This window comes from Eutrema salsugineum, unplaced genomic scaffold, assembly GCF_000478725.1.
Source record: "Eutrema salsugineum unplaced genomic scaffold, Eutsalg1_0 scaffold_4, whole genome shotgun sequence".
Classification (NCBI taxonomy): Eukaryota; Viridiplantae; Streptophyta; class Magnoliopsida; order Brassicales; family Brassicaceae; genus Eutrema; species Eutrema salsugineum.
This window is the reverse complement of record NW_006256686.1, coordinates 5,312,633-5,335,986: the sequence shown is the minus strand read 5'-3', so window position 1 is coordinate 5,335,986 and position 23,354 is coordinate 5,312,633. Positions and strand designations below refer to the sequence as shown.

Here is a 23,354-nt window from a genome sequence, read left to right as displayed (position 1 = left end):
AAACAAAACTAATAGACATAGGTTTGTCGTTACAAAACCAACACACCGATAACAAATGTGCTTATAAAATTCAGAATATAAATCCAGGATAACCGAAAAATAGTTCATGCCTAGGGCCGAATAGATGAAAAATGGGACATAGCGACTTGGATACATGGGCTAATAAGGATTGATGACGGATCCTTGATCTGTCTTTCGCACGAAGCTGCAAAACAGAGGATTGCAAATGTTTTAGTGTTAACCAAGAAATCTATAAACAGACATCTAAATAAAACTAACATGATCATGACACAAAAAAAAAAGCTTACTTTGATCTAAATTCTACCGCCTCCTCAGCCCATGGATTGAGAAAGAAATCTGACCAGCCACGAGCGGATGAGCATATCATCTTGGTGTATTGAGCACCTGTCGAGTAAGACAACGTTCCCTTAATATGCTTTTTTTTTTTTTGGTTTATGCTAATATAGATTAGAGTCGCAGTTACGGTACCTATCTCTTTTTCAAAAATCCAAAACCTTAGGAGGCAGACCATGCCATATTTCCCTTCCGCGACCCATTCTTCGTGGAACCTTCGAGCAATGGATCCATGAGCCTCGCAAAAGACCACATCATCACTGCAGTTTAGATACAATGTTGCTTATCATCTAGCACTTTTCATAACGTTTAAAAGGTTACGAGTCTCGGAAGAAATTAGCAAACGCATGTTTACTTTTCATCGGTTAAGACGAATGACAAGGTGTAAGGTTCTTCGTTCTCTCTTGCGGGTTCGTCCCTTCGAAGACATCCAACGCCGGATATGCAACCCATTACATCTAACATCCAAACACAAAAGCAGCTGAGAGTAAATATTGAATATTATGTCAAAAAGGGTGTGGTTGTGTTCGATGTCTTCTCACCAGGGCGCGGGCCCACCTCTAGTAGATATATTATACGAATTCCGAAGCGAGACAATAACCAATGTAATAGTAAAAAATTATTCCGAAGGAAAGACAATATGAATCCCCCGCATAAAATATTGAAAGAAGAAGAAGAAAATTAATGGTAGAACATACCACCTTGAATGTTGTTGATCTTCGTAACCGGGGATGAGAGGTGTGTGATTGGTTTTCTAACGCTGATTGAAGAGATTGGCCTGGCCTTATAACCAAAACCCACTTCGAGATTGATGTGTATAGAGGAGAAATACAAATGTGGGAGATGAAGTCATGAAGATGACGATTGCGGTTTGGCGATGTGATTTTTCGTTGCTTGGAATCAATATTTATAGAGGAAGAATTTTAGAAACGGCTGGATTAACGTGTGGTGAAGTCAGATAATGGGAACTAAGGAATGGAGAACTGAAGCGGTAGGAGAAGATGATCGAACGGTGACAACAGTTACGGGAAACACGATCTATATCGCCATGGAGTGACGTTAAAGATACGGTGGTTTATCGGAAAAAGGATTGGGTAGAAAAAATGAGTTGGACTTTATTTTAATGTTGGGCTGCTTGTATTTGTATCGTTTAATGGATCGTTCAATTTTTTTATTTAAGAAGTTAACACGTGGCAAGATGGAAGTGATGACGTGGCGCGATAGGAGAAGAGATAGTTGGCTCATTATATAATAGATGCTAGTAACATTTGTGATAATGTTTAAATTCGATAAAAATATTTATGATGCTAAATCTATTAATGTTCTTTAATGATGTTTAATTAATAAAATTTATGAAATCAATGCAGCAGGTATTAAAATCCTTTAAGATCCTATATATATGGTTTCGATGTACTCGATGATGTTATGAGCAGTGTCGATGAAAAAGCAAGTCACAACTGCATCCCACATTCCTGCAATTCCATGTTACCGGTTACTTTTAGAAAAATAAATGCTGTTTTTGGTATGAAACATAAAGCATCTTGGCCTAAACAAAAGAACGTAATAAGAAATTCTTACCTGCATGACATGATTCATTGTATACTTCAACAAAATCACCACCAGTAGAGAAACCTTCCGTTATTCCTGCACTGCTCCACAAAATGTCTTACATTTTAGTAAAGTGACAGAACGATTGTGGTTACATGAAATCACCAATGCAAGTTGCTTGATCACTTTCCAATTGAGTTCCCTTATGTCGTACCAGGAAAACAGATACATAATACCTTAAACGAACCATATAGACATTTCTATGCCGAGTTATACTTTCAATTGAGTTCGATAAAGGCATACCTTGCAGGATGAAGTGACTAGAATATCTGAGAGCGAATTGCAGTTGCTGTGTATCCAGGGATATATTGTCCACTCACCGGGCGCTTGTGCACTGATGAAAAAATCAAGCTGAGTAAAACTCAAAACTGGACCAAAAGCACGAAACTAGCTAAACTAAATTTAGCGATACACCAGAGAAGACACTACATCATGGAAAATACAGAAATTGAAAATATAGAGCTTGGCTGTTCTGAAAAATTGTTCAAGGGACAAAGATATGTATATTGATTGGTATATTTGAGAAGTGGACGAACGGACAAACAAATTATAAGGAAGATAAAAAGATAAACATATTCAGGAAAGTAAGAAACTCTTACTAATTGAGAATAAAACTTGAGCATATCATCATGTAGTATGAAAACTCATTTCCTTGGCTATCGAAACCTGTCCAATGCACAAGAGTTGTAATATTATTTATTATCATCGAAGCTAACCAGAAATTTTATTTCTCCATGGCATACCTAGACAAGAAATTTCAAGGGCCAGACGTCCAAGTCCATCACCTGGGACTAAACAAGCATGAGGGGTGCTGCAAATCAGATAATTAACTTTTTTTTTTTTTTTTTTTTTGATAACCCAGGTATCCTAGCACAACACCAATCAGGGACCGCCAGCTCCGACCAGTGGTCCTTTCTCGACCAGTGGTCAAGGGACACAACCGAGGGCCAACGCATCATCCCCTGGGTCCTGCCTAGACTAGCCACGTGGGCGGCCAAATGGCTCTCCACGTGTCGACTCCTGGAGTGCTGCAGCCCGACCACAATTATAAGAGACCGCAGTGGCCAGGATTCGATCCCCCGAGGCGGAACTTACAGCTGCAAGCCCTTTACCCCTGGACCACGAAGCCCTGGTTATACTTTCAATTGAGTTCGATAAAGGCATACCTTGCAGGATGAAGTGACTAGAATATTTGAGAGCGAATTGCAGTTGCTAATTAACTTTGTAAGTGGCGCAGCGTAGGGTTTGATAATTCAGCTCAATCTAGGGATTTGACAATCTCTAGAGACCTGACTTCTTAATTTGATGAATTGAATCAAATCAAATCAAGGCTTCCTGGATTGATGAACTAAATCAAATCAAAACAAGGCAAAAGAGATAACTCTCGATTATAACTTCAAAAACTGAATTCTAAAGAGTCATAGCTATGGCTTTATATAAGCCTTCAAGGTCGGTCACAAACGACTTTCCTTATTAAAATAGGAATACTAAAACGAAAAGGAAATAATCCAAATAATAGAAAGAGAAAACAAAACTCCATAAAAAGGAAATAAGCGAAGGTTGACGTGAATTGGAAGCCACGGTTGAATGATTGCATGTCCCTAAAGTGATTAGGATGCTACATCAGGTCCCCCGGGGTGAGAAAGATTCATCCCCGAATCGTGAACCGGATCAGGAGGAACATAACGCGATAAGTACTTCACATTGAACACATCCGAAGTGGCGAGATCAGCCGGTAAACGCAGACGATATGCATTGTCATTAATGCGTTCCAAAACTTCAAGAGGGCCAATTTTATTTGCTTTGAGTTTGTTGTAAGTATGAGCTGGCAGCCGATCCTTTGTTAGAAATGCCCACACAAGATCCCTAACCTCAAAAATAAGACATCGACGATGAGAGTTGTGTATTTCTTCGATAAAATCCTCTGCACCACCATGTAACCGAGTACGATCAGGAAGAGTGGAGAGGTCAACGGGACCACGAGGAAGAAGACCATAGATAACCTGAAACGGGCTGAACCCCGAGCTTCGATTGAGGGCGTGATTGTGTGCAAACTCTGCTTGTGGGAGTTTGGAATCCCAAGTGCCGATAGAGTCGCATATCAAGCAGCGCAGTAGATTCCCCAAAGAACGATTAATGACCTCCGTTTGTCCATCCGTTTGAGGATGATAAGCGGAACTCATGTCAAGACTAGTCCCGAGCATCTTCTACAAAGAACGCCAAAAATGTCCCAAGAAGCAAGAATCCCGATCAGAGACAATAGAAGTGGGCAAGCCATGAAGCCGATAGACCTCGCGGAAGAAAAGTGTAGCGACCTGGACAGCATCAGTAGTCCGTTTACACGGAATGAAGTGAACAATTTTGGAGAAGCGATCCACAACGACAAAGATAGAATCAAAACCACGCTGAGTGCGAGGAAGCCCCACCACGAAATCCATGCTAATGTCGGACCAAGGCTGTGTCGGAACCGGTAACGGAAGATAAAGACCCGCATCGGTGGCATGCCCTTTGGACTTTTGGCATGTAACACACCTTTCAACAAACCGTTCCACGTCACGTCGGAGAGACGGCCAGAAATAAGAACACGAGACAAGATGTAACGTACTATCCCTGCCTATGTGGCCCTCATTATGAATCTCGGAAATGAGTTTATAACGAAGACTACAATCCGGAATGAAAGCCGATCACCGCGAAAGAGGAACCCATCATGCAAAGTAAAGTCCCGAGATACACCTGAACGAGCTTCCTCAAAGATCCTACCAAAGAAAGCATCAGTTGGATATAGTTCAGCGAACGTACCAAAGCCAGGGACAGAAACGTGGAGAACCGAAAGCAGGGCACCACGACGACTCAAGGCATCAGCTATGCGATTCGAAACCCCCCGAAGTATGCTTTATCACAAAGGTGAATTGCTGTAAATAAGCAATCCACGCGGCATGACGTGACGACACTTTATCTTGGCTATTAAGATGTTTGAGAGCATCATGATCCGTAAAAAGAACAAACTCCTTATGAAAAAGGTAATGGCGCCAATGTTTAATAGCTTGAACCACCGCGTAGAACTCAATATCATAAGTACTGTAGCGACTACGAGCTCCCACTAATTTCTCACTAAAAAAGGCGATAAGACGACCGCGTTGGCTAAGAACGGCACCAATACCGGTCTTAGAGGCATCACTATGTAGCTCAAAGACCTGCGAAAAATCCGGTAAAGCCAGAATAGGGGCTGAGACGAGTTTAAGTTTGACCGTCTCAAAGGCTCGCAGCTTCTGGTGTCCACAAAAACAGACCATCACGGCGTATACAATCTGTGAGAGGAGCCATTAAACTGCTAAACTGTGGAACAAAACGGCGGTAAAAGGACGCAAGCCCATGAAAGCTTCGAATCTCCGACAGCGTAGTAGGTGTTGGCCATGACTGAATAGCCTCCACTTTGCTTGGATCAACAGCCAACCCACGAGCAGAGACAATATACCCAAGGAAGTGAACGGTTTCAGAACCGAACTCACACTTCTTAAGTGTCGCATAAAGGTGATCACGCCGAAGAACAAGTAGCACCTCCCGCAAATGTGCAATATGCTCCCTTACCGACATACTGAAGATCAATATATCATCGAAGTAAACCACCACAAACTTACAGATAAATGGACGAAGTGCCTGATTCATAACCCGCATAAAGGTACTTGGTGTGTTGGACAAACCAAAAGGCATAACAAGCCACTCAAAAAGCCCTTCTCTTGTTTTGAATGCCGTTTTCCATTCATCACCGGGACGGATGCGAATTTGATGATATCCACTTTTCAAATAAAGTTTGGAAAAGATGGAAGCAGCACCAATTTGGTCAAGCAAATCATCAAGACGAGGAATAGGGAACCGGTACCGAACAGTGATTTTATTAATGGCCCGACTATCCACACATATCCGCCATGAACCATCTTTCTTAGGGATAAGCAAGGCCGGGACTGCACACGGGCTCAAACTCTCACGTAAGAAACCCTTGGTGACCAACTCTTCGACCTGACGACGTAGTTCTTCATGTTCCGCCGGACTCATACGATAGTGCGGTCGATTAGGAAGAAGTGCATCAGGAACTAAATCAATACGAGGCTGAATGTCACGAAGGGGAGGTAAACCAGAGGGAAAATCATCAGGAAAGACATCAGCGAGCTCACTGACAAGAGCCTCAAAGTCGGAAGGAATAGGCGTAGTGACAGTTGACGAAGCTACTGTTGGTAACAAGAACAAAACCCGACCTTCCACGTGCATCGTAGTCTCAAATGGTTTGCGTTGGAGAACCAGGACAGAAGGCGAGGACGCAACGTGCGGTTCTGGTAAAGATGGTTGTAACGTAAAGTTGCGCTCTTGAAAACGAAAACTATACGTGTTGAGGAAACCATCATGTTGAACCCGGCGATCGTATAACCAAGGGCGCCCGAAAAGAAGATGACAAGCATCCATGGGAGCAACATCAAAGTGTAACTGATCCTTGTAACTATTACCAATAGAGAAGGAAATCAAAGCACGACGAGTGGTCAAGACGTCGGTTTTCTTATCCAACCAGCCGAGCTTATATGGAAAAGGGCGCTGTTCCATCGGAAGATGAAGTTTATTAACAACTTCTTCCGCTACTATGTTTTCGCTACTCCCGGAATCAACAATAAGATTGCAAACCTTTCCCTCCACAGTACATTTGTAATGAAATAGATTATGCCATTGAGGAGGCTCATCTGGTCCACGAGGAGCTAACCAAACACGACGAAACATCAGTGCAGTACCAACATCAGCGGTTAAAACCTCCGTGTTTGCTGCGACCTCTGGTAACTCTTCATCATAGACAACCTCCACGTCGTTACCAGCAACATCAAGAAGAAGCCTTCTTCGATTACGTGTTGGGCAATTAGACTGGCGATGACCAATTTCACCACAAGAGAAACAGTGAAGGGAACTTGGCCGAGATGGACGATTGTCAGCGATAGGACAAGAGCTGTTTCCGGTTTCTGAGATGATTCTTCCGCTGGTTGTTGAGGCGAGAGAATCGGAGAGCTGCGCGACGGACGAGAGGCCGTCCACGACGAATAATTGCTCCTCGTCTGAGCTTCAATGGTTAAAGCTTGTTGATGAGCTTCCGAAATCGTAAGTGGGTTGAACAGATTAATGGTATGCTGGTTTTGCTGACGCAGACCCGCAACGAATCGAGCCACAAGCTGATGTTCAGAATCCTGAATATCAACACGAGTAAGAATCAAAAAAAATTCGGTCGCGTAATCTGCAACACAGTACTCGATCCTTGACGTAAATTGTGAAGACGTTGAAACATGACTTGATCGTAGTTGTACGGTAAGAAGGTCTTTCTCATCTTAGATTTCAGCTTTTCCCATGACAGCACTTTCGGCTTGCCCAAACGAGTACGTGTTGCTTTGAGTTGAGCCCACCAAGCTGTCGCTCTGCCCCGAAAACGCATAGCAAGGACAGGGACACAACGATCCAGGGGGACATGTTTGAACTCCATAATCTCTTCCATGGTGACGATCCAATCAAGCAGCTCCTCTGCCGTTGGTCCACCATGAAACTCTGGAATCTCTGATTTAAATCCATTCTCCCAATTGAAATCATTAACAGGAAGGTGTTGGATCGCAGGATTGTCGCGGAGTGCCGCAAACGGGTTTTCATCTTCCTCGTCGTCTTCGTCAACGGGTGCAACGGGAGCTGCCACCGGTGGCGGTGGTCGTTGTACGACAAGCACCTGCATGGCTGTAGCCATTGCATGCATCTGCTCCTGAATCTCCACAATAGCTTAACGGTTGAGTTCAGCCTCCGTTGGGGCTGCGTTTCCTTTTTCTCTCGGCATCGTAATGGAACATAGCAAAGCTCTGATACTAACCTGGCGCAGCGTAGGGTTTGATAATTCAGTTCAATATAGGGATTTGACAATCTCTAGAGACCTGACTTCTTAATTTGATGAATTGAATCAAATCAAATCAAGGCTTCCTGGATTGATGAACTAAATCAAATCAAAATAAGGCAAAAGAGATAACTCTCGATTTTATAACTTCAAAAACTGAATTCTAAAAAGTCATAGCTATGGATTTATATAAGCCTTCAAGGTCGGTCACAAACGACTTTCCTTATTAAAATAGGAATACTAAAACGAAAAGGAAATAATCCAAATAATAGAAAGAGAAAACAAAACTCCATAAAAAGGAAATAAGCGAAGGTTGACGTGAATTGGAAGCCACGGTTGAATGGTTGCGTGTTCCTAAAGTGATTAGGATGGTGCATCAGTAAGCACCGTGAATGCAGTAGGTACTAAAATCCTCAACCAAATACTAGTTGTCTTGTCTATCTCGCTTGTTAGTTCTCAATAGACAAATAAGGAACTAAAAATTTGCCAATTTATCTCTATGCAGCGCCACCAAATTTGGAGAAGTCAGAGACTCAAAAGTCAAAAATAACAGTAGCACGATGTACCTCTCCTTCTGACGATCAGGAAACAAAGAATCAAATTCGTCAAGTATTGGCTTGTAGCATTGGTCTCGTTCTCTTTGACCCTGTACGTAAAAAGTAATATACAATTAACAACTGAATCTGCGATATGCTATTGACGATAAAATCTGAGTAAATCATTGTAACAATAAAATGACAAAAAGAAATACGGTTACCTCTGCGCATTTCTTATTATACAGCGAACCTGTATTAGAATACAAACAAAACCATGCGCATTTCAACATATTCGATTGGTGAGCGAAACACACAACCAGTGTTCAAAAAAGCGGTCTAGACGGCCGCTTAAGCGCCGCTTAGGCGCTAGACTCTCATGAACCGTGGCGATTACCTTTTAATCCGTCTAGAAAATCATAATATTATAATAATAAATTATTATAACATTTATTATTTATAAATTATAATAATTCATATATTATATCATAAAATCTTAATATAATAAACTAATATGAATTTTATTACTTATAAATTATGATATTTCATATATTTTGTTATGTATATTCAATATATTTATTATCTTGTAAACGATTACGCCGCCTAATTAAAAATCTAGGCTTCCGACTAGGCGTTCTAGACACTAGGCAGTGGGGCACCGCCCGCTTAGCGCCTAGCGTTTTTTTGAACACTGCACACAACAACAAACATATGCAATTCAACGGGTGTGCCTGCCACCTCTATCATGTGCATATGAAGCTGTAATGTGGACTTAAGCTCAACAGGATTCACTTAAATTCATGAGATAGTCGACTCCTAGACATGTCCAAACCGCCTAATGGATCAGATCATCAGAGCTTAAAAATATATTCTAACATTTCACCTTACTCCCTTTATCTCTGAACTACGAGAGCTCTAACACAGTTATGATTACCTAGGAAGAAGAAAATGGGTTTCATGAGCCATACTAAACATCAAAACCATACCTTATCTACATCAACCAGAGGAACATGTGTCTGTAACGATGGGTCCAACCAATCATGAGATGATAATGATGCCTATAAAAAATTAAGAAGTAACATTAGAATTAGAAAAATCACATGAATTGGTATGATAAGTTTATAATCACAAGAAGATTACGCAGAAATATTTTCCACTAAGAAAACCAACATAAGCTTGACAATAGAACGCTTTCTGAAGACAGAATACTAGGTAATATTGATATGATCTAGAATTCCATGAAATATTCATAGGATCTAATATAGATGCTCAACAGCATAAAAACCTTACATAACTCAAACAATAACCAAAGAATCTGCACACGGCTAAGGATGTTCAACTCTGTTTCTGGAAAACTGAGGTTTTAAAGTATATGAGTTGACATTACACTGCCATGGTCGTGATTTAAATGGCCTCCACCACAACCACATCTATTATCATTGAATTTTGTGTCTTCAGAGTGATTCTTGGGGGGGATGATCATTAGCATCCTTCCTCTGAAGCTCCTGCATTTATAAAATTAAATTAATGATTATAAATGAAAAGGATATAGTTTCAATGTCTCGATCTGACCTCTATAGAAAAAGTTCGTCTTACTGAGTCGCGCATGCTGTTACTTTCTTCCTGATATGTACAATTATTTGTCAAGGCAGGCTGACAAGAAGAGTCGTGCTTTCCTCTAGTATATATTTCTCATTTGGAGCACACTCAATATTTGAGTCTTGATCACAACCATCAAAATCCTGACTCAAGTCTATAGGGGGCTCAAAAGCCTGCCAAGTAATTATGATTACATGACATGAATTGCTTAGGATTTCTAGCATTTCGACATAAAAATTACGAATCGCAACATCAAATAAGTAGCATGAAGCAATTAAATCGCCAAGGGAATTATTAGAAGAAATGTCTGCTACTGACCTGAAGCATATTAAATATGAAGTATGAATTCGTCGATATACACCTGCAACAACAAAGTCAAATAACTCACCGGTATTTTAAATCAGACTAACTTAGAACATCTGGGACAAGCACAAAGCGCTATAAATATCTCAAGTTCAATATGGCATACTACTATTGAGTTTAGTGTTCCAACATGAGAAAAAGAAAACTATAAGAGTTGACAACTCACACATTAGTTCTAAAATATGTTATCATACTGTGTAACCATTTTTCAAAAATCATGCCTGAGAAGTCACATATTTAATAGGATGAAAATGCATTGATGTCAAAACCAGAAACCTTGCTTGTTATACGTTTAGACGGTCCCTAACCTCGATTTCCCCAGGGGATATCATTATGGTGATATTTCTTTCATTTTTTAGTACCGAGTTAATGAATACGTTTAGGAGCATCACGATTCTTCAATAATCCAAAGTAGAAAAGAAGAAGCAACTATAATGGAAACAAATATTTATTCTAAATGTCATCCAAGCAAGCTTGTCACACGAATCTAGACACTTATCTACTGAGTACAGATTTCACCTTCTTAATCTCTGAAACTTCAAAGGGTAATGGGGTACCAATGCCTGTACGAGGTAAAAAAAAAAAAGCCCCACTGAAGACAGTTAGTTTTTTTTTTTTTTTTTTTTTTAACCGTAAAGACAGTTAGTTTTATTATATACTATAATGAGAGAATGGGGGTTCTCCTGCGTTGACACCTCAGCGTTTTCCAACCAATAAAAATATCACATGTGTCAACAATTATTTATTTAATTTAAAATCATTTAATTCAAATTTAACTATTTAAATATTTATTAAAATGGAAATATACAATAAATGATATTCATATTTAATTCAAAGAAATATTATAAACATATCAGTATTATATATACATGATTTAAATGCATTTTTAATGTTTTTTTGAAATATTAACTCTCAATTAAACAAGATAAACATATTTTAATATAAAAGTGAAAAATACCAAATTATGGATTAAAATAAAAATTAAAAAGCTTAAAAATGGAAGAAGAAAAATCAAAGTTATAAAACTATAGGAAACAAATATATTTAATAATAATCAACGATGTAACCAATTACCAAAAGTAAAGAGAATAATGTGACACAAAATAAGAAAAAGAGGAACAAAAACATATAACTATAAAAAATTTAAAACCATGAAAAATGGATAAAGTGAAATATTTGTGAAAACACTTAAAATAGTAAATAAAAAAATTAACGAATTAATGTGATTTAGGATTTAGATGATAATATGAATGAAAAATATTTATAATATGATGTATGAAAGATATTAGAAACGCATAAATAGATTAATAATCAAAACAAGCTATTATATAAAAAATAAATTAAAAATCAAATTTACACATGATTATAAGTGGAACAAAGACATATAAATATAAAAATTTTAAAACCATGAAAAATGGATAAAGTGAAATATTTGTGAAAACACTTAAAATAGTAAATAAAAAAATTAACGAATTAATGTGATTTAGGATTTAGATGATAATATGAATGAAAAATATTTATAATATGATGTATGAAAGATATTAGAAACGCATGAATAGATTAATAATCAAAACAAGCTATTATATAAAAAAAATAAATTAAAAACCAAATTTACACAAGATTATAAGTTTTTTCAAGAAAATACATTGACATAAACATAAAAATAATGTCAAAAAAATAAATAAATAAATAACAAATATAAGAAAGAGAACCCGCGCATGCGCGGATTCACTCCTAGTAATTATAAACAAACAAAGAAGATTCGACTAATAATCAACCAGTCTTGATATCATATCTCTTAACAAAACTATCCGTGACTGCTAATCGTATGTACGCAATTCGAACTCTAAAATCTGCTATATCAGTAAAACATTAACATAATATCGATAGTCTTACGCAACAAATAACACAACCTGCCGAAAGGAATAACAAGAACTATAATTCTTCTCTGAACGCAACAAAAAATTACCTTGTGCGCAGGAGACAGTTTCCGATATGATCTTTCCCATTTCTTCAGATCCTCTTCCGAAGCCTCAGGATAACTGTAGAAACTCCCAAGCATAAGTATATCCATAAAATAAACGAATGAAAGAACTAACTACTCGAACGCCTTACAAAAAAAAAAACACACTATTCAACCAAGGATGAGCCCACTACCATAAGCATATCATAAGAAATCTGACTTTCCGCAAAGTTAGGTCTAAAATTTGACTCGTGAAAATGTAAAAAAATCAGAAGCAATGAACGTGAGTTTACATTATATTAAAAAAAACAAAAATGATCCTGAAAACCAAAGTACACAAATTCAATCATAGAAACCAAAGGAACACATATTCCCGGTTATATGCATGAACATCCGATCAAAATAAAGTTATATTAACTTAACAAACAACTATATTCTAAGAAAAATGTACAATACAATCTAAGAATCGTGTGATTCCAAGTTCTAATCAGTCAGATAATTCTCCTTGAACCCCAAACACAGTGCCGTTTCAGATACGAGCATATAAAAGACTGGAAAAATGATGAGTAAACAAACAAGGAGAGGATAAGATACTTGAGTGTTGAGTTATAGCCCTAAAGATCAAGCTCTAGTAGCGTAGAGAGGAAGAAAGGCAGTATCAGTATTAGTCAGTGTTCAAGAAAGCGCTAGGCGCTAAACGGGCGGTGACCCGATGCCTAGTGCTTAGAGAGCCTACTCGTAAGCCTAGATTTCTAACTAAGCGGTCTAGTCGTTTACAAGATAAAAAATATACTGAATATACATAACAAAATATATGAAATATCATAATTTATAAATGATAAAATTCATATTAGTCTATTATCTTAAGCTTTTATGATATAATATATGGATTATTACAATTTATAAATAATAAATGTTATAATTTATTAGTATAACATTTTGATTTTCTAGTCGGATTAGAAGGTAATCGCCACGGTTCATAAGAGCCTAGCGCCTAGGCGGATCATTTTTGTTTACAATGTGGATGCGTTTACAATGTGGATGCGTTTCTACAGCTCATATCAGACCTTGAGGATATTGATGTTACAGTTTCTGAAGAAGATCATGCGGTGTTACTTCTGATCACACTACCGCGACAGTTCGAGCACCTGAAAGACACTCTGAGATACAGCTCAGGGAGGATGACGTTGACTCTGGATGAGGTAATAGCAGCTATTCACTCGAAGGAACTGGACAACGGGTCAAGTTCAAGAGGATCTAAGACTCCATCAGAAAGCTTGTATGCTAAAGGAGATAACATAGGAAGATCTGAGAACATAGACAAGTCGTCAAGGAAGTCTCGCTCAAAGTCAAGAAATAAGAAAGGTTGTTGGATCTGCGGAGAGGAAGGACATTTCAAAAACTCTTGTCCAAACGGCAGGAGCAAGTCACTAGGCAAATCCAGACAACAAGGTGGAGGTGGTAGCAAAGGAGAAGCTGGAATGGTAAAGGAAAACAAGAATGAAGCAAACGGTTTTTATGTTTCAGAAGCAAACTATACTTCAAGTGTAAACTTGGAAGTAGAGTGGATCATGGACTCAGGTTGCAGGCAAGGATTGACACACAAGAAAGAGTGGTTTGAAACTCTAGATGAAGACCGTGGAGGATCAGTGAGGATGGGTAACAAAACGACTTCAAGAGTGAGAGGGATTGGGAATATAAAGATTATAAACCATGATGGATCATATTTCTTGCTCAAAGAGGTCAGATATCTTCCTGAAATGGATCGAAACTTGATTTCTATGGGAACATTAGAAGAGAAAGGGTATAGTTTCGGATCCAAGAATGGTATTCTCAGGGTTCAAGATGATGAGAGAGTTCTGTTAACTGGAAGGAGACATGAAATGCTTTATCTACTTCAAGGAAGAGCTGAGGTAAGCCAGTCGTTGATCACTGAAAGGAAACCAGATGATATAGTGTTATGGCATAGAAGACTACTTTTTAGACAGAAGGAAAGTGTCAGTGCTGGAAATGTGTGAAGACTGTGTTTATGGAAAAGCTAAGAGGGTTAGTTTCTCGGTGGCTACTCACGACACCAAGGATAGACTTGACTACATTCATTCAGACTTGTGGGGAGCTCCTAGTGTGCCATTGTCTCTTAGGAAGTATCAATACTTCATCTCTTTTATTGATGACTTTACAAGGAAGATATGGGTTTATTTTCTCAAACATAAAGATGAAGCTTTTGGAATTTTTGTGGAATGGAGCACAATGGTGGAGAATCAAGCAGAGAAGAAGATTAAAATCTTGAACTGATAACAGTTTGGAGTTCTGTAACTCATTGTTCAATCAATTCTGTAAGGATAAAGGGATAGTGAGGCACAGGACTTGTGCATACACACCCCAACATAATGGGGTAGCAGAAAGGATGAATTGGACTATAATGGAGAAGGTGAGGAGTATGCTCAGTGATTCTGGACTACCAAAGGTCTTCTGGGCAGAAGCAACTCAAACGGCAGTGACTTTGATCAACAAGACACCATCATCAGCAATCAATTCCGAGATACCAGACAAGAAGTGGTTTGGGAGACCACCTACGTATAGCTATCTAAGGAGGTTTGGTTGCTTATGTTTTGCACATTGTGATGAGGGGAAGCTAAGACCACGAGCCAAGAAAGCGGTTTTGTTGGGTTATCCTACAGGGATAAAAGGCTACAGGGTGTGGTTGTTAGAAGAGAAGAAGTGTTAGATTAGTAGGAATGTTGTTTTTCAAGAGAATGTGGTCTACAAGGATGTGATTCAGAAAGGGAAACATGTTCAGGATAGTCAGTTAGAACAGACAGAGTTAGCTTTTGATTTTCATATTGAGGGTGATAATGTTTCAGATTCAGGTGGAGATGATTTGCAAGAATCAGTTGGTTTAGAAACAGGGAATGCATCATCAAGTGGCACGGTTCAGAATGATCAGAATTCAGAGGATAAGTTTGTTTCAGAGGAGGAACAGGGGTCAGAGAATGATCAATCAGGTGGAGACAGTGGAGCAGAATCACCGGATAGTTACCATTTAGTCAGAGACAGAAGCAGAAGAGAGATAAGGGCTCTTAGAAGGTATGACATTGAGGGTTGTTTCAGTGAAGGCACATACGATGAAGAAGACATCTTTGATGCCGAAGCTCTTGTTACTACGGTGGATGGAGACTCCAGAGAGCCTGCTAACTACAAAGAAGCTCGTAGTAACGCAGATTGGGAGTTTTGGAAAGGTGGTATGGGAGAGGAAATAGATTCACTCAAGAAGAATCATACCTAGATTGTTGTAGACAAGCCTTAAAGGCAACGCATTATAGGATGCCGGTGGATTTTCAAACGTAAGTCTGGAATTCCAGGAGTAGAAGAACCGAGGTTTAAGGCACGGTTAGTGGCCAAGAGGTATGCTCAAAGAAAGGGAGTAGATTACACATATATCTTTGCACCAGTGGTTAGGCATGTGTCTATAAGGATTTTGCTTACTATTGTTGTTGAAGAGGATCTTGAATTGGAGCTGTTAGATATAAAAACAACATTTTTACATAGTGAATTAGAAGAGAAAATCTACATAGAAGCTCTGGAAGGATTCGAAGATCAGTTTAAGCCAAATCAAGTGTGTTTACTGAACAAGTCTCTCTATGGTTTAAAGCAATCCCCACGCAAATGGAATCAGAAGTTTGATGGGTACATGAAAGAGGTTGGATTCACGCAAAGTCTCAGGGATAGCTGTGCTTATATCAAGATTCTTGCTGATGGATCAAAGGTTTATCTACTCGTTTACGTGGATGATATGCTCGTTGTTACAAAAGACAAAGGTGTTGTCTTAGAGCTGAAGCAGAAACTGAGTATCAAGTTCGAGATGAAGGACTTGGGAGCAGCCAAGAAGATTCTCGGGATGGAAATCACTAAAGATCGAGCTGCTGGAAAGTTATGGCTTTCTCAAGAAGGTTACCTTGAAAAAGTGTTGGAGCTGTATAAAATGGAACAAGCTAAGGATGTAGCTACACAATTAGGGGCTCATTTGAAGATGAGAGCTGCAACAGATGCTCAATTACTCGAAGAAAAAGAGTACATAAGGTCAATACCATACTCTAATGCGGTGGGGAGTATAATGTACTCTATGATTGGAATACGACTGATTTGGCATATCTGGTTGGAATCATAAGTAGATTCATGGAGAATCCGATCAGAGAGCATTGGTTATGAGTAAAGTGGGTGTTGATGCACATCAAAGGTACATTGAGAAACAAGTTGTGTTACAAGAAAGATTCTGAATTTGTTCTTAAAGGGTATTGTGATTCTGATTATGCTGCGGATTTGGATAAGAGGAGGTCCATCAGTGGAGTTGTATCCACATTAAGAGGCAACACTATCAGTTGGAAATCGTGTTTGCAAAAGGTTGTGGCATTATCAACCATGGAGGCTGAATACATGGCGTTAACTGATGCAGCAAAAGAAGCTTTGTGGCTTAAGGGGTTACTGAAAGAGTTTGGTTATGATCAAAAGTGTGTTGAGATCTTTTGTGACTCTCAAAGTGCAATAGCTCTGTCTAAGAACAATGTTCATCATGAAAGGACCAAGCATGTCGATGTTAAGTATCACAAGATACGAGAGATCATCAAGGATGGGTTAATTGCGGTTTCGAAGATATCAACATTGAGGAATCCTGCTGATATTTTCACCAAGATACTTCCAATCAGTAAGTTAAATCAGCTCTGAACTTACTGAGAGTGAAGTCTGAGTAAGGAAAGCTCAGGCACCGAGAGTGGAATCCGGATACTAGATCAGCTATCTATCTCATTTCTCAGGTAAGGCTACTTCGATCTGTTACGGCTAGGTGGAGAATTATTGAGTTATAGCCCTAAAGATCAAGCTCTAGTAGCTGTTGGGATACAATCCAAGTCCCACATCGGAAGTTTAGACATAAAGTGTCAAATATATAAGTAGTGTTCAACTCTGATTAGTATGAGGGCTTTTGGGAATGAGCCCAAAAGCAAATCCGTGTGGGCTTTGCCACTTGGGCCCTAAGTGGACAATATCATACTAATGGACAGAATTGGACATAGCTTTAAAAAAGCCCCACAGTGGTATCAGAGTCTAGGTTCCAGAAAAGGTGGACCTAGAGAAGTGGGTTGGGCTGCATGTTTGTTGTGGGAAGAGAATCTTCGAGGTGACCTCGTGATTAAGGATGCCGGAGGCTTGTGTCAAAATCTTCCTAAGGGTTAGGTGAAGAGTTCCGTTTGAAGGATTAGGTTGTTTTTTATTAATAAAAAAAGAAATAAAACTCACTTATACCCTCGATGGTTTTAGTTATTTACTATCTAAAACCAACCAAAAGTGGGTTGCACTCAACTTTTTCTTTATTCGAAATTTTCATATGAAATAGGCTATAGAACATTTATAAACATATTAAAAAGCTTATATATATTAGTGAACTAAATTAAAAAAATTTAAAATTAGTTAAATCAGACATATTTGTATTAATAGTATATGAATTATATATGGATATTAATGTCTTGAATTGTTGAATTTGGTAGCAATTTGAGATTATTTTGGAGATATAGGCAAAATTGTACTAATGGTGAAGAGAAGGAGAAGGAGGAGGAGGCTAAATGAGAAGGTGAGGAGAAGGAGGAGGAGGAGGAGGAGGAGGAGGCTAAAGGAGTAGGTGAGGAGAAGGAGGCTTCTCTAGCTAAAGAGAAGAAGATTACAGATGAAATCTTTGGTAAGAAATGGTTCATTTTTACATTATGACATTTTTTTAATTTTCATAAAACTTAATGATCTTTTTTTTGTAAGGTTACCCAAATCAACCGCTCCCGAAAACGCGACAATAATGTCCTAGAATCACGAAGATGGTGAAGAAATGGATTGAGAAAGCTAAATCTCCTAGGCCAAAGAGGGGTAAAAAGGTTTCTTATAGATTAAAGACTATTTATGTTCATAAGTGAGTTACATGTTTTTTAGAGTATTTTGTTAAATGTTTTAAGACTATTTTGTGTTGTGGTTTGTTTTTAAGAGTAAATTGTGTTATTTAAGTTATGTGTTGAATTTTATTTATATTATTATATGTTGAATTTTAGGTCTAACTAGAAATATTGGTACAACTATCTTAAAGAATTGAAACCACTAGCAATAATAGTACAACTAGTCAAATTTTAACTGAATTAAAAACGTGCTTGCCGACAAATGAATTAAAAACGTGCGCGCTGACAAATGGTCACGTGCACCGCCTTTTCGTCACGTAATAGTATCAGTTTTGTAGTTGTATTTTTTCTAAAGAGTTGTACTTTGGGGGTTTTTAAAGTTTAATCAGTAGTACCATACTTTATATTTAAAATTTTAGTAGTACTTAGAATATTTACTATAAAAACTACATTTCACATAATCCCAGACCATAAAAATTTTTAAAAAGATTATTTTCACTCATTGGTCATATTAGTGTGAATAATTTTCTTAAACAAACCTTAGAAGTATAAGGCAATTCATGTACATATAAGATAATCATGTAACCAATTCCAAAAATTCAAATTTATTTTATGTAGTTTATGTCAAATTCTGATGTTTTAATGGCCTATTTGGTGTGGAATAATGTTTACAAATGTAATTTTACATTATTTTTTGTAACAATACAGTCAATGGATAATATTAGGACGATTAGTACTGTTGTGATGGTAATAGTAATAAGATCCTCCCTGAGATCGTCACTCTGTGAGGTTGAGTCGTTGATGATAACTTTGGCTGTGAAGCCGTGATGATGGAAACAAGTGCTGATCGAATGGTTTGAACCAAGAACTTGCGGAATAGTCCTTGAAACCGTGGCTTAGTCTCAGATTGGATATGACACACCAAAGAGAAACTAAGGGTTTTGCTGGATATGACACACCAACAAGATTGAATCTATACTTTAAAAGAGATTTTGATTAAAAAAAGATAGATTGATTTCTCAAATGAAGTTACAAGAGAATATAAAGAGAAAGAAAGAAGAAATGTGGGAAATCGAACAAGTCTTGGAACAGGCTCCAAGACTTGACCACATTAAACACACAAAGACTAAATTCAAATTTAAAAGTACACGTTTGACTTATTAAAAAGGTGTCTAAGTACGGACTTAGGTAGGCCTTCCTAAAGATGAGTAAAGCTTCCCGAATCATGAAGGTCTTCCTGAATACGGCCTTTGATAAATGAATGGATGATGTGAAGTGATGCCCAAGCCTCATTAAAAACTTTCTTTGGAAAACCCAGTGGGACAAAACCAAAGCAAGGGAAAAAGAGTACTTGAAGCAGCACTTGTCCATTCATTGATGCACTTGAGCTTGCAACACGACCAAGGTGGTTTTGATCGGTTCTTCGTCACTCCTACTCAAGCGTCTTAACAATGCTCCAATGGCTTGGCTGAATAGCTTGGCTCTGGATCGAGTCATAGGTCATTTTGGCACTTCAAGCACGTCCTTAGCTCCTTGAGAATCCTCAGCTACAAGCTCTTCTTCATCCGGTTCAAGCACTGGTTTAAGCTCCTCATCCATGATCATATCAAATAGTAGGACAACTAGAAGTACTGGATTGGTAATATTAAGACAACTAGTACTACTTGTGTGGTAATATTAGGACTGCTTGGACTACTTTATTGGTAATATTAAGACCACTCGTACTACTTCAATGGTAATAGTAGGACAACTAGAACTATTTGTTTCCTGACACACATGAACTACTTATTTGAACCTGTTGTACCAAAAAATATCTCTTACAAACACAAATAAGTCTTACAAAGGTACAACAACACAAATAACATCCGCAAGAAGCTAAAAGTAAGGTGTTTCTTGTTGGGGTCAAAACCCACATTTCCGGAATTAACGACTAAAATATTTGAATATCGGAAAAAGTTTCCATATTTGAATAAGAAATTCGGAAAAATAATTCTCTTGAATTGTTTTTATCGTTAAAACTGTTTTTCGAAAGGTTTTATCGACAAACCGATAAAAGTCGCGATTCTTCGAGCAGGAACCAACTGGCGAGGCAAGGAAGGAGAGAGCACAAACAAGTAGCTCGGCATGCACTGTCACCACAAAATGCCGAGCTACTTGCTCTCCTTCCATGCCGAGCTACTCGTTCCGCCTCCTGGAAGGGATTTTTTCGATAAACCGAAAAAGTCGCGATTTATTGAACGAAAGACGATTAGCAGGGCCAAAGCGAAGACAAGTAGCTCGGCATCTGGCTTGCCCAAAAATGCCGAGCTACATGCACATTCCCTTTGTGCTAAGCCGACCATTTCGTCTTTCGGGAGATTCTTCCGATTAACCGACGAAAGTTGCAATTTTCCGGGAAAAATACAAGTAGCTCGGCACAAGGAGACAAGTAGCTCGGCATTTTCCATCACCATTCATGCCGAGCTACATGTTGTCTACTTACGTGCCGAGCTAATCGTTTCGACTCTTTGAGCGATTTTTCCGATAAACCGAAAAATCGGAAGAATCGCGATTCTTTGAACAAATTACAAGTAGCTAGGCATGACAAGTAGCTAGGCATTTTGTCCAACCAAAAATGCCGAGCTACTTGCACAGCTTGAAATGCCGAGCTACTTGTAAAGACTGTCCTGTTCGTGCTGAAACGTACCGAACCGGACAGCGGAAGATGGACGGATTACAAGTAGCTAGGCATGACAAGTAGCTAGGCATTTTGTCCAACCAAAAATGCCGAGCTACTTGCTCAATCAAAGATGCCGAGCTACTTGTAAGGTCTGTCCCGTTCATGCTGAAGCGTACCGAACCGAACAGCCGTGGGAAGCAAATTACAAGTAGCTAGGCATGACAAGTAGCTAGGCATTTTGCCCAAACAAAAATGCCGAGCTACTTGCTCACTTTCAAATGCGGAGCTACTTGTAAAGCATGTTCCATGGTCTCCGCACCTCAAAATGCTGAGCTAAACGCGTTCCGCGGACAGTCGGAGGACTTCCTCCTCGACTAAATGCTGAGCTAAACGCACAGCTGGATGGGAAGCAAGTAGCTCGGCATGGCTGGCCATCAAGAAATGCCGAGCTACTTGTCATCTTCAATTTCGTATGATTTCACTTCGTTCTTCGTCAAGTCTTTCCGCGAAAATACCGATGTTTTCGTAAACTTCTCGAAACATCGCGATAACTTAAACTAAACTGAGGAAAACCGCTAAACCGAAGAATGAAGGACATATTTGGGCCGAGCTGGGAGGAAGACACCGACTTACGGAAGGTTCTGGAGCTTACTCGAAGATTTATGGAAAAGTCGGCGGAAAAAGGAAAAGACCTTAGTCCCACATCGAAAGTTAGGTGGTTTAGGACTTAGGATGTTTTAGTATAAATAAGGATCGATATCCTCTCTTGTAAGAGGATTCGGATTATTCGAAACATTCCCAATATCAATACAATACGCAATTTCCTTCTTCTCTTTTAAAGTTCGTTCTCTTTTAGCCCTAGTTTCCTTTTTCGATCTCTTTTCACTTAGCTTTTCGTTTTCTCCCCAAGATTCTCGGTTCCTCGCAAATCAAACTTTCCTATTTTACGTTGCGGTGGATTTCGGTTCCCACAATTTGGCGCTAGAAGGAGGGGGCTCGAGAAATCTTTACTCTTGAAAGCGAAAACCCTAGGTCGAAAAACCCTAGAACCCATGTCCGGAGACGAACCCCTAACTCTGCATCCAGATGGAGGAAAAGCGGCCGACGCTACCATAGCTGAGCTCCGATCCTCTGTCTTGGCTCTTGAGAAAAGAAACCAAGAGCAAGAGAAACTTACCGAGACCTTGACCCAACAAGTCGAGAATCTCCGTAAGGAAAAGGAATCCAGAGCTTCTCTTTTGAGAAAGCGTCTCGATTTCGCTACTCCTGTTGGCTCAGGAACTTTGAGGCGTGATCCGCGGGGAAGTTCTTTCCGAACTCCATCCTCTCGCAGGATCAACCCTACTGCTCCACCATTGTTGCGGCCCCTTTTGGACGCACCAACAACAAGCACGGTAGACACTGAAACACGCGCTGAGGGAAACCCTAATTCCGAGGGTCAGAACAACAACTCTCGATCCGACGATGTGGTTGATCTCTCAGACCGTGAAGAGGATCTTACCGAAGAAGAACTCGCAATCTTGCGAGAACGTGAGGAGGCTCATCGAGCACACGATGGCGATTTCCAGCGGGCAATTGGCGAAAGCCAATTCGATGAGTTGCGTAGAAAGCTGAACCAAACAGCCGATGAGATGAAGAGAATGAAGTCTCAAGTCCATCGAGTGACCAGCGATGCCCCAGAAATCGAGCGTGTCCTCGAAGAGGCTCAGAAAACTCCTTTCACGGACCGAGTCACCCAAACTAGGCTTTCGGATCCCGGAAAGGTTAAGATCAAACCTTACAATGGAACCACTGATCCTAAGGCGCACCTAACATCGTTTAGGATCGCCATGGGACGCGCGAGGTTCAGAAAAGAAGAAGAGGACGCAGGTTACTGCCTCCTGTTCGTCGAGAACCTCAAGGATGACGCCCTCGAGTGGTTCTCAAAACTCGAAAGGGATTCCATCGACAACTTCTCACAGTTGTCCAAGGCTTTCCTCAAACAATACTCCATGTACATCACCCAAGAGACCTCAGACGCTGATCTCTGGTCGATCACTCAAGGCCAGACCGAATCTTTGAAGAAATTCATAGATCGGTTCAAGGCTGTAGTCTCAAAAATCGACGGAGTGAGCGACAGATCCGCACTTGAGGCCCTAAAGAGGTCATTGTGGTACGAGTCTTGTTTCCGCGAGGAGATGACGCTCAACCCACCACCGACAATCCAAGATGCTCTCCATCGAGCTTCTGGATTCATCAAGCTTGAGGAGGACATCCGAGCAAGCGAACGGAAGCACCGGACGAAACCTCCAAGTAAGAGCACACCATCAGCTCCTAGCACTTCTTCGGGCAGGAAGGGGAGCTCATACGTGAACTTCGAAACAAAGGGCGGAGCTCACAACTATCAAGTGGAAACAGGGCCGTCCCCTGGAGGACCGCCCAAGCCACAATGGGGGGCTGGTCG

The 23,354-nt window shown here is 39.6% G+C and overlaps 1 protein-coding gene and 1 pseudogene across 1 annotated transcript in view; one reads left to right on the top strand and one right to left on the bottom strand.

The window, feature by feature from the left end:
• Positions 1–1,737: 1,737 nt before the first annotated feature.
• LOC112084402 lies at positions 1,738–12,433 on the bottom strand (annotated as a pseudogene).
• Positions 12,434–21,963: 9,530 nt separating this feature from the next.
• Positions 21,964–23,354, top strand: part of LOC112084401 — a 2,486-nt gene continuing 1,095 nt past the window's right edge. Inside the window, exon 1 of the mRNA XM_024153528.1 lies at positions 21,964–23,350. Coding sequence (XP_024009296.1) covers positions 21,964–23,350 — 1,387 coding nt within the window. The remainder of the gene's footprint in view (positions 23,351–23,354) is intronic.